Genomic DNA, 15,539 nt, shown 5'->3' with positions numbered 1-15,539 from the left:
TGGTTTTTCACACATCAACGTCTCTGTTGATCTGCGACCCTATGTGCGACCACATCACTGCTACTTTGAAAAACCAAGTAAAGCAAATAATTTCTGAGTTTGTCATCATCCTGGGAGGACTAATGAAAGAACTACAACCTCTGGACATCGGTGTAAACGGGGGCTTTAAAGCTAAGTTGGGAGCGTCATTGGAGTGATGGATGAGAGACAGCAAACACACCTTCACAAAGACTGGGAGGCAGCATTGTGCGAGTTACGCCACCATATGTAAATAGATGGTGGATGCCTGGACTAACCGATCTCCATCGATTGTTGTCCGAGCTTTCACAAAAATCATCGTTGAATAGCCACCCAGCATTGACACTGACTGAGAACCTGGTATGCTTGATGGCGAAATTGCCTAGCTGTTCAATTCTGACACAGAAGATGAGGACTTTGACGGATTTATTACAACAGACTGAAAAAAAATGTGTGTGTATTTTAAAATAAGTACCAGTACTGTTATTAAATACAGCTCTACCAAACTCACTGGTTTGTTTTCGGTACTTTGCTTTATTTTCGTTTTAACATGCGCCCAATAATGCAGTGCGCCTTATGTGTGACCCAAAGACAAAATAAGTCTGTAATAGAGACTGTGCCTAATAATGTAGTGCGCCTTGTGGCCTGAAAAATACAGTAGTAGAAAATTTTATTCCTGCAAGCATTAAAGGGCATGGGCACAATAATGTATGTAGATTAATTTATCATTGAAAATCATGTTCTGCACTGATCGTTTATATCAAGGATGTGATACTGTCACATTTTAAACTGCAGTAAGGTCACATCCACTGTTACCGCATTTGCAGAGACTATGGACCTGGTTTGAGTGTGAAAAATAAGTACACGCAGAAATCAAATCTACACATATGCATGTACAGATAAAACTGTATGTGCTGATCACATTTCTGAATGCATATCAAATCTTCAGGTCTACCAGTACAAAACTTTCTTCCTCATTATTAATGGGTCTAACTGAATCCTCGATAAGAATGCTGTTTGACTCATATCAGATTTGTTTACCTGTGCAACAATCACAAATAATTACAGCCAAACTATGGATCATGTGGAAAGGCATAACTATCTGGCTGCCTGCTTGTTTTTTTTAGTTTTTTTTAAATAAACCTTGTTAATGATTTGTGTTTTGCAGACTTGAAGATCTGATTTGTACCAATGCGTTTGATCCATAGTTTTTATCTGTACATGCAGAAAAATTAGCTTTCGCTTATAGTCATACAAGTTATAAAAATGCCTTCATCCCAGCTTCTTAAGGAGCAGGTGTTTTAGCTGGATTGTTGTGCTATATTTACATTTTGTGTAACATGATCATCCTTTGCATGTGCACTGTAATTTGCCTTTCCAGATGAGCTGGTAATTTGGAGTTGCAGAGGAATGAAAAGCTAAATTTGGGGTTATTTTGTCGTCTTTTCATCTTTTGCTTCTTGCTGATAAACCTTCAAAATGAAAAACATCTGGTCTGATCAAATGGCTCTTTCCCAGGAGTAAATGTTTGTAGCTCGTGTCTGCTGTTTACTGAAGGTTTACTTTCATTTCAACCTGTCTTTTCTTTTTATTCCAGCACAAAATGCCATGAGTGCATCTGTTTTACAAATGAAGCTTTAACCAAGATTTATTTATATTTGGTTATACCATCAGAAAAGTGGTCAGAGGGAAAACCAAAGAATGTGCCAAGTAAAAATTAGATTTTTTTGTGCGCAAACTCGAAATTATGACTTGTGTAATAAACAAAATTAAAGCGGTATCCCATCTCTGCTCAGACATGACAGATGCCGTCAATCACAGACCCTTTTAAACACTTGCCTAAACTTTTTAGTATTTCTGTGGGTTGGTCTTGACCTCACCTCATGAAGCTCTGTATGCAGACTCAATCCCAACAAGCTCTTAGATGCGAGGCCAAGTTTGTTCCATCAGACTTACCAGTGTATTTAGTAGGCACTCTGAACATACTGTGTCTTCCAGTTCTGCCTGTGGTCTTGCCTTTTGAAAATGACCTGCTTAACCAGTTCACTAGCAGGTCAGGTGATGTGTGTTCTTCCAAAAAATGTTTAACTGCACCTTTTAATGCATTACCTGTGATGGCCTGTAAACATTAACATTTTCTCAAAACAGTCTTGTTTGAAGTCTGTAAAGCCCATTTTACCTGCAGAAATTCACACCCAGGCCTTTTAAAAAAAACCATGAGGGATAGTTCACAGACCGTGGAGGTAAATGGATACACCACTGGGATGGGCTCTCATCTTGATGACCATTTGTAAGGCATCAATAGAGGAGTGGCACCCATCTATTTGCTGATTGCTGTAATAGCAAGATATGGGTATCATTTTCATACTCTCCTGTCCTCAGTTTACTGTACGTCATCAAATGGTTTGAGCCAAGTGCCTTCAAATGTTGGGTTTAGTTGGGGTTAAATGGTCCTGTTCAGGCTGAGCAGGTTCTTTTTTTGCTCTTTTCCCACTCTTCCCACATCTAGAATCACTGTCAGATGTGAGACGCATGCATGTCAAAGAATGGAAACTATAAGCCTACCTATAGCGAGGCCTCAGATTGTACATAAATGGGCTGTTCAAGTCCCCTTCAGAATTTATTTAAACTTTGTGGTTTAAATCCCAGATGACAGTAATTAGGGCACTTAGCTGTTCGAAGTTTATCGGCCTTAGATAAGCATTGTTGCAGCTGAAATGTGTGTTGTCTGATAGCGCCATGTAGTTTGGATTTATTCAACCAGAATTCAGGGCAGATAACGATTTCCTAGCTAAGGCAAACAAAGAGCCGATAATTCTTCAAGAACTTTTGAAGATGGAAGTGTGTGATGTGAAATGGCTCTCACTGGAGAGTTGGAATGCAGCGAGCACTGAGAAATGTGAGCATTTCACACAGTGGTACCTCTGGGGCCATGGCTAGGTCACGAACATTTGCAGTAGATGAAACACATGAATGGGCCATATGCAGAAGTGTCAGCGAGTCCAAGCAAGGCTATAATTCTTACTGTAACCAGGCACAGGTGATGGTGTATATGAATCAGTGCAGAGCCTCACTGACAGCAGAGGTTTATTTGGACTGGTGTCACTGCAGTTTTTCGATGATGGTTGATGTCAGAAACTTTGGAGAACTGACACCGAACCACCAGGCCAGATGACCGGTGATAAGCTGCTGACTGTGTGGTTTTTCCTGTGGCTGACTGTTCTTGCTCTGTTCACTGCTTGTGGGGTGGTGAAATCAGAACATAATGTGGTTGATTTGAAGAGCTATTCATGGCTTGGGTTTCCTGAACTATACATGAAGCTTTTTTCTTTCTTTTTTTTTTTTTCTTTTTTTTTTTTCTAGAAAAGCTTTGCCAAAATAACCCATTTGGTTATAAAAGATAAAAATCTGACCTTAACCTTTGCTACAGCAAAAACGGATTAGAATCTGGTTTAATTTAAGTTATTTTGCACATTTTCCAATGTATTTAGTTGGCCATGAATCCCAACCAGGGGTGCTCAAGTCCAGTCCTCGAGATTTACCATCCTGCAACTTTTAGATGCACCCCTTCTCCAGCACACCTGAATCAAATAGCTGAATTCCCTCTTCTGCATGTCATCCAGTTCTGCAGAGGCCTGGTAACAAGCCATTCCTTTGATTCAGGTGTGTTGGACAAGGGTTGCATCTAAAAGTTGCAAGATGGTACATCTCAAGGACCAAACTTTGGCACCCCTGATCCAGATCGAAAATCTGTTTTGCCAGCTGAAAACCAGAGTTGTTACTGGTTCTGTATTTACTGTGCTGTTCTCTTACGTAAAGTGTTTTCTGTCTCTTAGGTTCTTGTAAATGACTTCTTCCTGGTTGCCTGCTTGGAGGACTTCATTGAGAACGCCAGACTCTTCATCTTTGAGACCTTCTGCAGAATTCACCAATGCATTAGCATCAGGTTAGTCTCCATGCAGTGCAAACAAAGCAAGATGCTTTTACAAGCATTGAACCCATCATTAGTGCAGGTGTATTGGACAGGCCAAGTCCAACAGAAATTCCTAAAGACTAACGCCACCAGACGTTGTAAGCAGACGGAAATCGGGAAGAAAGTCAGTTTTGTGATTAGTGGAATTTTCCTTGCAGATAAGTGTTTATTGCCCCTTACACACACAACCATGCTGACCCTACACATCTTGGGGATTAAGTATTATGTGGTTTAACTGCTTCCAGGTCTCCTCAGGTTGCTCTGCTTGCTTGGCTTTTAAGACCACCTGTCTGACGCCAATTTACCGACTGTTTTCTTCCAGGAAGAGGTCAAGGTTTAGATGGCTTTAGACGTTCCCAGCTGCTCCAATGCACAGAGACATTCCAGCTCATATTTGTTAGGTAAATGGAGGTCAAATGGCCTCTGTAGGTCTAAACTGAGTACAAGTTTAAAATTCAGTGTAGTTACAGAGAAATACAATTGACCTTGGACGCTTCCCCAAAACCAAGAAGTTTAGTTAATGCTAATTATAGCATTAGCGGAGAGGAAAGTAAAAAGATTATTTTAATTGTATACAATTAAGAGAGATTATAGGATTTGGCTGCCTTACATCAATTTTAGAGAGTGATAAAGACGACATTTACGCTTTTCTGTGATTTATCTTTATACTTTTATGAGTGTGATGTTCAGCTGTGCATATGAAGTTGCATTGTTTACCCTATTCATGACTGTGCAAATTTACTGCTGCTATTAGGAAGTTGGATGCTGCCCCTCGGCCATGTTGTGAATGCTGAAAGTTTGAAAGAATTCCTCAGTGGAAAGAGGAAATTAATTACTTCTGTTGACACAAAAATGATTGCATTGACTGTTATATAGAGCCATGGAGGTCTGTAGTCAAGGTTGAACTGTGGAACATGATCAGGGCCTGTCAAAATCTCCAGTTGCAGATTGTCTGGAATTGATTAGGAGTCCTGGTTCTTTTTGGCAGACTGACTGCAATTGGATCCATTTTCTTGTTAAGGACCACAAAGGGTAGTGGTAACACTGAAAGAGGAAGTTGAGCGGTGATTTTGTTTTGTGTCCCCTGCTCTCTGTTTGTTGAGGTCTCCGACGCAGGAACAGAAATTAGAAGCCAGTTTCAAGGATTTCCGTGTTTATTTTGGTGGGTGTTATGACGATGTACCGAACGTGTCTATTTTTGACAGACATTTGAATTTCCAAGTCATTAGTCTTCTACCCAGAAGCCCTCTGCACCCAAGCGTGGATTCAAATGAATTTGATGGCTGTTTTTAATGAGGACATTTTTACAGCTGCTGGCCATGATGGTTTCACAGATACTTAGCTCGCCTTTGCCCACAGCTTGGGACAAAAAAACAGAAAACTTCGAAGTTGGCGTAATTTGGTTATTTTATGCAGTAAATCCTTAAAGAGTACTCTAGGCACAGAAAATATGATTTTGACTGCACTCCTAATTGCATACGCACACATAATTTTGTCTAGACTTTTTGGTGCTTGAAGTGTACGTTTCTGATTTAGCTTAGTTCTAATTGTTTGATTTATAATCCTTATTTTGATTGTCCTTCCATGAATGTTTCAGTGGCAAGACCCCGCTTTGACCTCAGCTGCTCATTTGTCCTTTGACATTTTGATTAAATGCTTGATTTGCAATCGTTTGGTCATTTTATTTTTTCTTCTTCATCACTGGGTTGTATTTGTACACAGCAGTCCGCTGGTAGTTGGACGCGGTGTCTTGTGTATTTGGATGTAACACAGAAGATCTTTCCACCTCCCAATTAAGTCATTTAAAAAGACCACACAATCATTTTGGTTCCTCCAAAAAATCAATTTTACCCCAAACTGAAGTCAGTCTGCTCCAAATATCTTGTAGTCTCCTGAACACTATCATATGTTGCTGCTTAACAATGAATTCATTTTAGACCAGCTATGTTAAGATGGGGGATACTTTGGAGAAGAATCCTGCTTTCCTCCTCTCTCTCCTTAACCAAGTTAGACCCCCATCCTGACCCTGTTGTCGAGTGTGAGGTTGGTATTGAGACTGGAGTACCGTAGCCTGAAGTCGAAAGCTCAGGAGCCGGAGAGAGTAAGGGGTCGAAGCGAAAGCGATCCTTGTCCCCCAGGGAACAGGATCATGGTTGTGTAATATAAAACCAGTCATGGAGGCTGTCCTCCTGGCTCAAAGGCCAAAGGATTTCAATACTGCGGGTTGTTTAAGTCCAACCCCATCCCAGCTCCTTCTCACATCTTCCACATCTATTCTCTATTTTTTTCTCTACTTGATTCTCACTGAGGTCGAGGTAGGACTAGTTTTTAAGAGACCGTAAGATAAAGTAACTTTGGTCATGTATACAAATGTGCTTCCTGGGAGGAAAACATTGCCAGACTTTTATAAATTAGATTAGAGGATTGGGTTTGGTCCAGGCTGAGGCCGTGGGGCTTTTGGGGCACTGTGTGGTCCCGTATGGTGCTGCACTAAGCATGTTGACAGAGGTTAAGGGTTAGCTTCAGTCCCTGCTGGGGTAACCAGACCATGTTTGTTTTGATCACCATATCTGACCTGGACTTGACTGGCATGTGCCCCCATTCTCCTGAATTGCCTAACAAAACACTCACAATACACATGTGCAGCAGACACTTAAAGACTGGGGTAAAATTGGAACCAATAACAAATTTCTTTCAAATTTCCCACAAATTACCTGGTTGTTGGGTAAACACAAGAATCTTTTAGGCCCATCGATTTTGTGGAACACTGAACATGTAATAGAGGGCAAATGTTTTGTTTCTGAAACAGGTCTCATAGGTCAGCATAGAAGCAAGGGTTGGCCTCGTCAAGCTCGGCTCACTGTAAGACCAGTAACTGATCCAAACTTGTAGCTACTACAAAATATGGCTAAAATCTAGAATAAGGAACGATTGTGGGTTTTTTTTTTTTTTTTTTTGTCAGAGAAAAACATTTTCATTCTGCAGCTATCGAACTGAGACACAATACATGTATTGAGCGTGCCAGTTGCTTTACATTACCAACATTTTGGCCTGGTGGCTGAAATCCTCGGTGCTTGTAGTGTCACCATGCGATCAGCGACATGTGTTATCCATCACAACCTAAACTTGCATCATTAGACAGCCAACACTTTTCTGAACTTGTCAGGTTCCCAGTAATGATCCGTAGAACCAATTTTCTTGTCATGCGTCATTTTCCTAGCATTTGCTGAGCCAACGCATAATCAGTTAATGTAACGAAGTTCGTAGGTGTAAAAGACAAGTCCATCTTCTTTGAATCGTTTTCCATCCTCTGGGCTGCCGAGATGGTCATAAATCTCTTCTCAGCTGGTGCTTTTCAAACTTGTTATCCACCTTCTCCATCACTTTCCTGTGGTGGAAGTGTTGAGATGTGCACTGTCAGCTGGAGACCAAACCCCCTTTTTCTCATTATGCTGAGCTAATGCTGCTTATTTGTTTATGCTTTTCATGCACCCATCCAGACTCTGACGTCATTGCACTTCCCCTTTTCATGTGGGTTTGCCACCATTTGACCAACATTCATGGGTTTGAAAGTGGTAGTCTACTTTTCTCTTTGAGCCTTGAGGTAAGACAGACATATTGTAAATCCCAAATACGATTACATCCCCCTAAAAGAATGTCTTGAATAAGACTCTCAGAGCGACAGTTGAGATCAGTAATGGTGGTGGGATCTGTTTGCAGAGCCATGGCGTGAGAAGTGTTGTGGTCTGGGAAGATTCTAGCTTTCGCTGAAAAAGTCTCACAAAGTGTGATTAATGGACCAGGAAGTGAAAATTAGTGGAGTAAATTGTTTTTATATTGGCCTTATAACCCCTATTATTTTGTGAAAAGTCACACAGACTGGAGACTGTGACGAATTCGCACCTACAGCGTGTGTACAGGTCCAACTTTTCAGGAGTGGGAGGAGTTGGTGTTTGGCTTTTGCGATGAAGTTTCCGTAGAAATTCTGAGCTATGCACAAAGTGGTTAAGGATATTTATTGGGCCCCTTATATGAATTGTGGTAGGCGTGGAGGGTGGTGGGGGTCAGACAAGAGGAAGGGGGCAGGAAATGTTGGAGGAAGGGGGTTTAGATGAGGGTATCAAGGGGGTCTAGTTATTTTGAAAGCCACAAGGGAGGCCAGCTGCAGCAAGGGGAACTTTGGATCAAAGAGTGCCAGCCACCCTCCACCGCCCCGCTTTCTGCTGTGACACATCTACCTCTAGCTCTATCAAAGAGCAAGCCAGTGTCCAAGCTGGTTTTTATTTTAAGGGACAGGCACTCATTAGGTCGTTGAATCAGCAGCCAGGTGGAAAGTGTGTATCTTGCTTAAGTAACCATATATACTTCCAACATGGAAGTCCCTGCACTTCTAACAAAGTCATTCGTGCAAGTCTGTAAATCCAGCTGCCATTAGCGGAGAGCCGTTAGAGGTGTTTGTTGCATTGTACACACTTTTTGCCTGAAGCATAGAATAATGGCCATTTCTTAACATTGTCAAATAGAAATGGGAACTATTTGGTAGTTAATGTGCAACATCAATCATAACATCTGGGGGTGATAACTAAGAGTCATTTGGCACTGTTTCATATTTCATCCATGAATCAGCATAACACAGAAAGCTTAGTGCATTTGCAAAGGTTTAATCATACCTGGGGATTTGCAACAACTGCAGAGAATATGTAAAATGCCCCGTGCAGATTCCCAACATATTTTGGCAAGCAGGTATTGTTGTGCTTGTGTGGTAATTCCAGGTGCTCTTTGTTTGCATCCCTGAGATTTGCCTTCTTGTCTAATTACAGTTCTGACCTGAGAGCTCACATGGGATGTAGGAGGCGTTTCAGTCTGACAGATTTAGAATATTTTAGTCTTGACTAAATGAAGTCAGAGCTCCTTGTCTCTGTTTCCTGAACAGCATGCTGGCAGATAAGCTGAACATGACTCCTGAGGAAGCTGAGAGATGGATCGTCAACCTCATCCGCAACGCCAGGCTGGATGCCAAGATAGACTCCAAGCTGGTGAGATTGTGTTTGCTTCTGTGATTGGTTCACTAAGCTAGTAATCAAATCATTTTTACACACACCTCCACCTGTGATGAGAAATAGAAAGAGTTTGCGCTCAACTACATTTTATCCACAATGTCTTGGGCTTATTGCGTTCCCTTTGTGAAGCTTCAGACTGGAGCTGCATGTTTTGGCGTACACATCAAAAAGGTTGTCTGTAATCAGCAAATCATAGCCCAGTCCTCCAGAATGACATAGAATTATCTAGACATGCATGCAGTAGAACTATACAAGACGAGCTCTGCCTGGTTATTGTACATTGACACGTCTGCAAAATTGAATGTGACTTTTCTTTGTTTGTTTGTTTTTGTCATTAATGTGGGTGTATTGTTTAATTTGCTCCATATTTCCAGGGCCATGTCGTCATGGGGAACAACGCCATCTCGCCTTACCAGCAGGTGATTGAGAAGACCAAGAGCCTCTCCTTCCGCAGCCAAATGTTGGCCATGAACATTGAGAAAAAGCAGGCCCACAGCACCAGAAACGAGGTGAGTAATGCACACACTGTACTCTCAAAATCCACCCAGAGCTTCCACTTCCAGTCTGGCGCTGTAGGGCACCCATAACTCCCTCAACTGGTCAGATTGAAGGTCACCGTGAACTGATGGCAGTTCAAAGCACCTCAAATGATCAGCTCAAAGGAGCAAGGCTGAAGAATGTTGATGAACAACCATCAACAAAAGCGCTCTTTACACGGAATGAGCCAGTAAGAGCAAGTTTAACAGAGCTAATGCTTTCATCCCTCTATTGCTCTTCAAAGGCCTAATGACAAGGTAGATCCCAAACAACCATAAAACACGACCCGAGCTCAGTGACTCAGCTCAGCAGCGTAAATAAGGTGGACGCTCACGTTGGCTTTTGGTGAACATTACTCAAAACCTGGAGTCCCCTGCACTTAGTAACCGCTGCAGATGTCGGGCTCAGGGTCCAGTCATCCCCTTTAAGTCTGTTTTTGATGTCAACTTTGTGTCCTTGAGGTATTCATATTGCAGCTTCCCAGTAATTCAGAACAATGCGCACTTTCTGAGGTCGAGCTGCTCCTTCATACGGCTCAGTCCATAAAAACAGATTGATGGGTCGGACCCTCGCGCTTGACGTCACCAAGGCCATGAAGTTTTAGCAGCCATTTAACTGTCTTTTGATGTGTGCAATTACCCCTTCCTATTGTTTGTATATCTGCAGCAGGAGTGCTGCAATAACCAGGTCCTGTTAAAAAAAAAAAAAAAAAAAAAAAAAAAAAGCGACCCCACCCCCACCCCTCTCATTAAGGAGTTTTGTAATTAGACAAAAGAGGCTGCAAACAACTCACAGAGCACCACTACATCCTGCTGTCCTCAAGGCTACAAATCACTTACATATAGAGAACATTTACTGCCTTCCATGTGGGCCGGCTGCTTGGGGTCCCTGTCAGCCCTCACAGCCACCCAGCGCTCCCCAGCAGAACACACACACACACACACACACACTTCCCGACAAAGAGAACGTCAGCATTTAACTGCTTTCACATGCATGTCACTTTTTCACATTTCCCACAATCAACAACAAAAATGACTTGTGATGGGTCCCAGTTATCTGCAGAGGGTCTGATTTAAATGTTTTCTCTGTACTTTTGTTGTTTTTCCAGACACCAAGCTGGGCCGGTCAGGAAACTGGATTCTAACCCCTACAATGAAGATGGATCATCCTCATTGTGTTGCATCTTTTCCTTCCCCCCCCCCCCCCCCCCCCACTTGTCTGTCAAAGAGCACAGCGCTGTTTTACACTTGGTTCAAGTCATCACCAGTTCAATAAAAAAAGTGGCCAACAAAACCATTTTCACCCATGATTGCCTTATTTCTGGACATTACAAACGGCGGTTGAGGTTTGAGTGGTCAGACTTTTTGTATCAGTACTACTTGATGAAGTTTTAATGTGCACATTGAGGCACCGAGTGGGACAGTTAAGACTGCTGCGTGTGATGCGGCTCATGAGTGCACAGTAATGATGAATGGCTGTTTAGTCTGTTGGTTTTATGGTGTTTTAGTGGTTCACTTCAGCGTGGCAGGCAGACTCGCTGAGTGGGACGTCATCTGAAGGGGGCAAACAAAGGTGATGTGGAGTTAGCCGTGGTCACACACTCTGCCAGTCATCCTGCCCATCTCAGGACGTGAGGGAGCCATAAAGAACCATTAGCCCGACGGACACAATCTTTTTAATGTCCCATCCAACCCCCGCTTTTCTCTGCTTTTAACCTTCTCATAACTCAGAGCTCGGACTCCGTCTTCCTCCCCCCTTTATTGCTCACAACAGGCTGTCATTCCTTCATATGCCTGTAATTTTCCTCCTGTGTGCAATTTAACTCCTAAACACGGATTTTATGTAAACTACACCTGCTTTGATGGATTCAATCAAAAAGTCTGAGAAAGTGCAAGGCATTTTGCATCACCTGTTTGCTTCGCCCATAAACGTGACTGAACTTTGTTCCATCCGGGGGAGACGCTGGACAGACCGATAATTGGTGCTTTCCTTCTTTTTATTTCATTTCTTTCTGCCATAATGCGTCACGGAGCCGCTCGGTTGATAAACAGAAGTGCCTTGCGGACAATAGAGGTGGACTACTAAAACTTTTTCCGTCCTTTTTCCGAGTAAACATCATATCCTGATTTATTTGTTCAGCGTTCTGTTTAAATGGAACAAGTGACATGAAGGTATTGTCAAAAAAAACAACTCAAAAACATTCATTTGAAGCTTCTAAGTAAACAAAATGTCTCCATGTGGAATTCAGTTGTTGTTGTTCTATATTTCTGCTTGTTGTAAGGGAAAATTATTTATTACAATTTAAATGCTGAAGTTAAAAAAGAAAGAAAATGACTTGTTCAAAGTGGGCCAGCATAAAGCTTTGTCCTATAGATAAACTAATCAATTTAACAAGTTGCAAGATCTCATACGTTGCAGATCTTAAGCATTTAAAACTCTTTAAATGCTTGGAACTAGGAAGGATAGCAGGACTCTTTCTGCTGTCCACATCCAGCTGAGAAATAAGAATACTGTCCAGCAGGTAGACGTGTCATTATCCAAGTCTGCCATGAAGAGGAGACTTAACAAGAGCGGATGGTTCACCACAAGGTGCAAACCGGTCATAAGCCTCAAGAATAGAAAGGCCAGACGAGACTTGGGCCAAATAACACATGAAAACAGCCAGAGCAGTTCTGAAACGTCATTGTTTGATGAAACAAAGATCATTCAGAATGATGGGAGGCAATAAAAGAACTTGGAGCGGCGTATGATCCAAAGCATACAGCTTCCTCTGAAAACCTGGACCCCGGTGATGACGTACTCATCGGGGTGTAAAGTGTTCACACAGCAAAGTCCATCACAAGGAGCTTCGCTGCACTTATCGACGGTGACGCATAAAATACTTCAGGAAGTGGAATATTTATATTTATATATGATAACTGGTAGGTCAGATCAATAGTAGCAACCAGAACTGGTCCTGACTGGCACCAGTTCCAGATGAACATAGTCATTGCCAAGCATTACAAATTATATACATAAGTTTAATAGGTGAATTACATTGCTGATCAAAAGTCTGGACACGCTTTGGTTTAAAAAAAAAAAAAAAAAAAAATCCAATGGGAAGCTGTGTCCAAACTTTTGATTGGCAGTGTAAATCTGCACCCACAAAATGCAAGGTCCTAATTTAGAGAAAGCATTCATTCATTCATTTTCCGAACCGCTTATTCCAATTCAGGGTCGCGGGGATGCTGGAGCCTATCCCAGCTGGCTTTGGGCGACAGGCAGGGTACACCCTGGACAGCTCGCCAGTCCATTGCAGGGCCACACAGAGAGATGAACAACCACACTCACGCTCACACTCACTCCTAGGGGCAATTTAGAGTGACCAATTAACCTATCATGCATGTCTTTGGATGGTGGGAGGAAGCCGGAGTACCTGGAGAGAACCCACGCATACACGGGGAGAACATGCAAACTCCACACAGAAAGGCCACTGACCAAACCAGCCAAGGATTGAACCAGCGACCTTCTTGCTGTGAGGCCACAGTGCTAACCACTGCGCCACCGTGCAGCCCATTTAGAGAAAGCAGTAATTCTTAAATATTCCACTTTAACCTGAATACCTCTGAATGAGCGTGGGGTCTGCTCTTTAGGACCAAAATATGGAGAGGAAGAACTGGAAAACAACAAACTGCCCAAATATTTCCTGACTAAACTCCTAATAAGGTGATAAAGCTGATTTTCAGCACTTATAAAGTACCATTAATTCATATCCTACAGGTGGACTCATCATGATCACTTTATGGGTAAATTTACTTTCAAGCCCCGTCTTTCTGTACAGAAGCAGAAAACAGTCCATGTTAAAGCATTGCGCTTTAAATCCCCCTAAATGTGAATTATGACCCTGAATTCATTAGCTGAACAAGACAATCTATCCAAAAGGTTCATTTAGTGACTGCTGTGCATACAGATATAAATTAGAGCTGTTACACCTGGACTTTGATGTTATTTCTTCATATTTGACATATCAGATTTTCTTGTATTGACCGTGGAGTTTTTTTTTTTTTTTTTTTCTTATCTTTTATTCCAATCAAGACAAATGTGACAAAAGCCCTCAGTGAAGACAGCCTGGATGTGTGATGAGCAGAGTGCACAGCAGCTCCCCTCATTGCTGTTATGGCATCGAGGGCTCCGAGCCAGACCATCCAAACGCTGACGTCGCCTCCTCTTCTGTGCACTGCAATGAGCAGAAGGGAGGGATGGAGGGAGTAAAGTGATTGGTTTACTGGCCCCCTTCTTTCTCCATGACACATCATGAAGATAAAAGTGCCAGAGGCCTAAATTATCACATTCACCTTAACCGTGCACTCTCAGATGTTGTTGTAGAGAAGAATCCAAACCAACAACTCTGCTTGCGGCCATCCAGCCCCCCCCCCCCCCCCCCACACACACCCCACCCTGACCAAGATGTCTGTCACCGCTCTGTGCTGAAATAAATAAACAAAGCCAGGACAAAGGTCACTGCAGGTTTTTAGCAGACCTTTTATTCCTCCTCTATCTGAGCACCTTTAACCAGCGGTTTTTTTTTGTTTTTTTTTTTGTTTTTTAATGAACTTGTTTCTGTACTGGTTCCACTCATTCAACTTGTAAATGAAATGTTCTAAAGCAGACAGAGAAGTGTCTCAGATCTTACTGAGTGTCATGTGTTTCCCCTTCACACTTGTAGATTCTCTGACAAGGTTGCGCTCACATGAAAATAATCCCCCCCCAAATAAATAACAGATTAAGTGCTACACCTAGTGGCGGAAGGTGGTACAGCACCCCCGACGTGGACTCCACAGCCCCCCCCCCTTTCTACCTATACTGTCATCTCGACACTACCTGAACACACACACACACACACACACACACACACACACACACACACACATTACCTTCTCCAAACTGGTTCCATTTCTTGATTTGTCATCATCCCCTGAGTCTGAATGCCACAGAAGGGTGGGCGAGTGTCACCACACCCCACCCACCCCACCTCCGCGTGTCTGAGGTGGTTGAGGTGAGGTGTTTCTGAGCGGACCTGCTCACATGTGTCCTTTGATGAGGTCAAACCACGAACGACCCCCACCGAGATGGAAAAACATGGATTTCATTGAAAGATTTATTAATGCACTCGGCAAACACACACACACACACACACACACACACTTAAATCCGGATGATGATGATGATGATTTTCTTTAAGGGGGGTTTGGTGCAATTAAAGAGGCGCGAGGAGATATGTTGCAAAGTGGACCCTGTCATAACCCAGGTTCCAGTGGAAACGGAACCGAGTCGGGATCTGACTCCGCTCTGACTCTGGCAGCTGCTTTGATTGGAGACTTAAAAAGGTGGATAGGGGGGGGACCAAATCTTGATTGATTTAGATCCTAATTCGCATAAAAGACATTGGGGATGTTAATAGAACCGCAGTCGGTCTGAAATTCCCTCTGCCCTGGTAAAAAAAAAGGGGGAAAATGAACTTTTTTTAATTTCTTTAAAAATGTTCCAACTTTTTACTCACTAAGACCCAGAAGCAACGTCACAATGAGTGAGTGCGCGCATTAAGTCATTCATTAATTAAATCATTAATTAATTTATTTCTTAGTTAAATGGGGGAAGGGGGGGGGGGTGTTCAACATCTTAAATAAAAGGAAGCGTAAAGTTGAAATCTTCGCACGTGACCGCGTCACGCAGCTATATGAGGAAAACGGCAGCAAGCATCAGGACCATCACCGACCAAAGCTCGCGCGCGCGCGCCTCCTCGCCGGCTCTCTCTTTTCGCTTTAAAGCGAGCAACACATGAGTTTGTTTGTGCCGCGCTACAGGACGAGAACAGGACACGCGTGAGAGGCTGGAAACGCAGGTAAAGTGAGCTTTTAACAGAGCTGGGAGGAAAGGGGAACCCCCACCCCCCCCATCTCCCTCCCCTCAAC

General features: G+C 42.7%; 1 protein-coding gene across 1 annotated transcript in view; it reads left to right on the top strand.

Moving 5' to 3' along the window:
- eif3ea (eukaryotic translation initiation factor 3, subunit E, a) overlaps positions 1-10,871 on the top strand; it is a 29,685-nt gene extending 18,814 nt beyond the window's left edge. Inside the window, exons 10-13 of the mRNA XM_079240355.1 lie at positions 3,855-3,964; positions 8,925-9,027; positions 9,426-9,560; positions 10,697-10,871. Coding sequence (XP_079096481.1) covers positions 3,855-3,964; positions 8,925-9,027; positions 9,426-9,560; positions 10,697-10,732 — 384 coding nt within the window. The 3' untranslated portion in view covers positions 10,733-10,871. The remainder of the gene's footprint in view (positions 1-3,854; positions 3,965-8,924; positions 9,028-9,425; positions 9,561-10,696) is intronic.
- Positions 10,872-15,539: the final 4,668 nt, after the last annotated feature.

The sequence above is a fragment of the Telmatherina bonti genome (genome assembly GCF_933228915.1).
Source record: "Telmatherina bonti genome assembly, chromosome: 5".
Classification (NCBI taxonomy): Eukaryota; Metazoa; Chordata; class Actinopteri; order Atheriniformes; family Telmatherinidae; genus Telmatherina; species Telmatherina bonti.
Note: the sequence above shows the minus strand (reverse complement) of the source record. Positions and strands in the feature narration are given on the sequence as shown.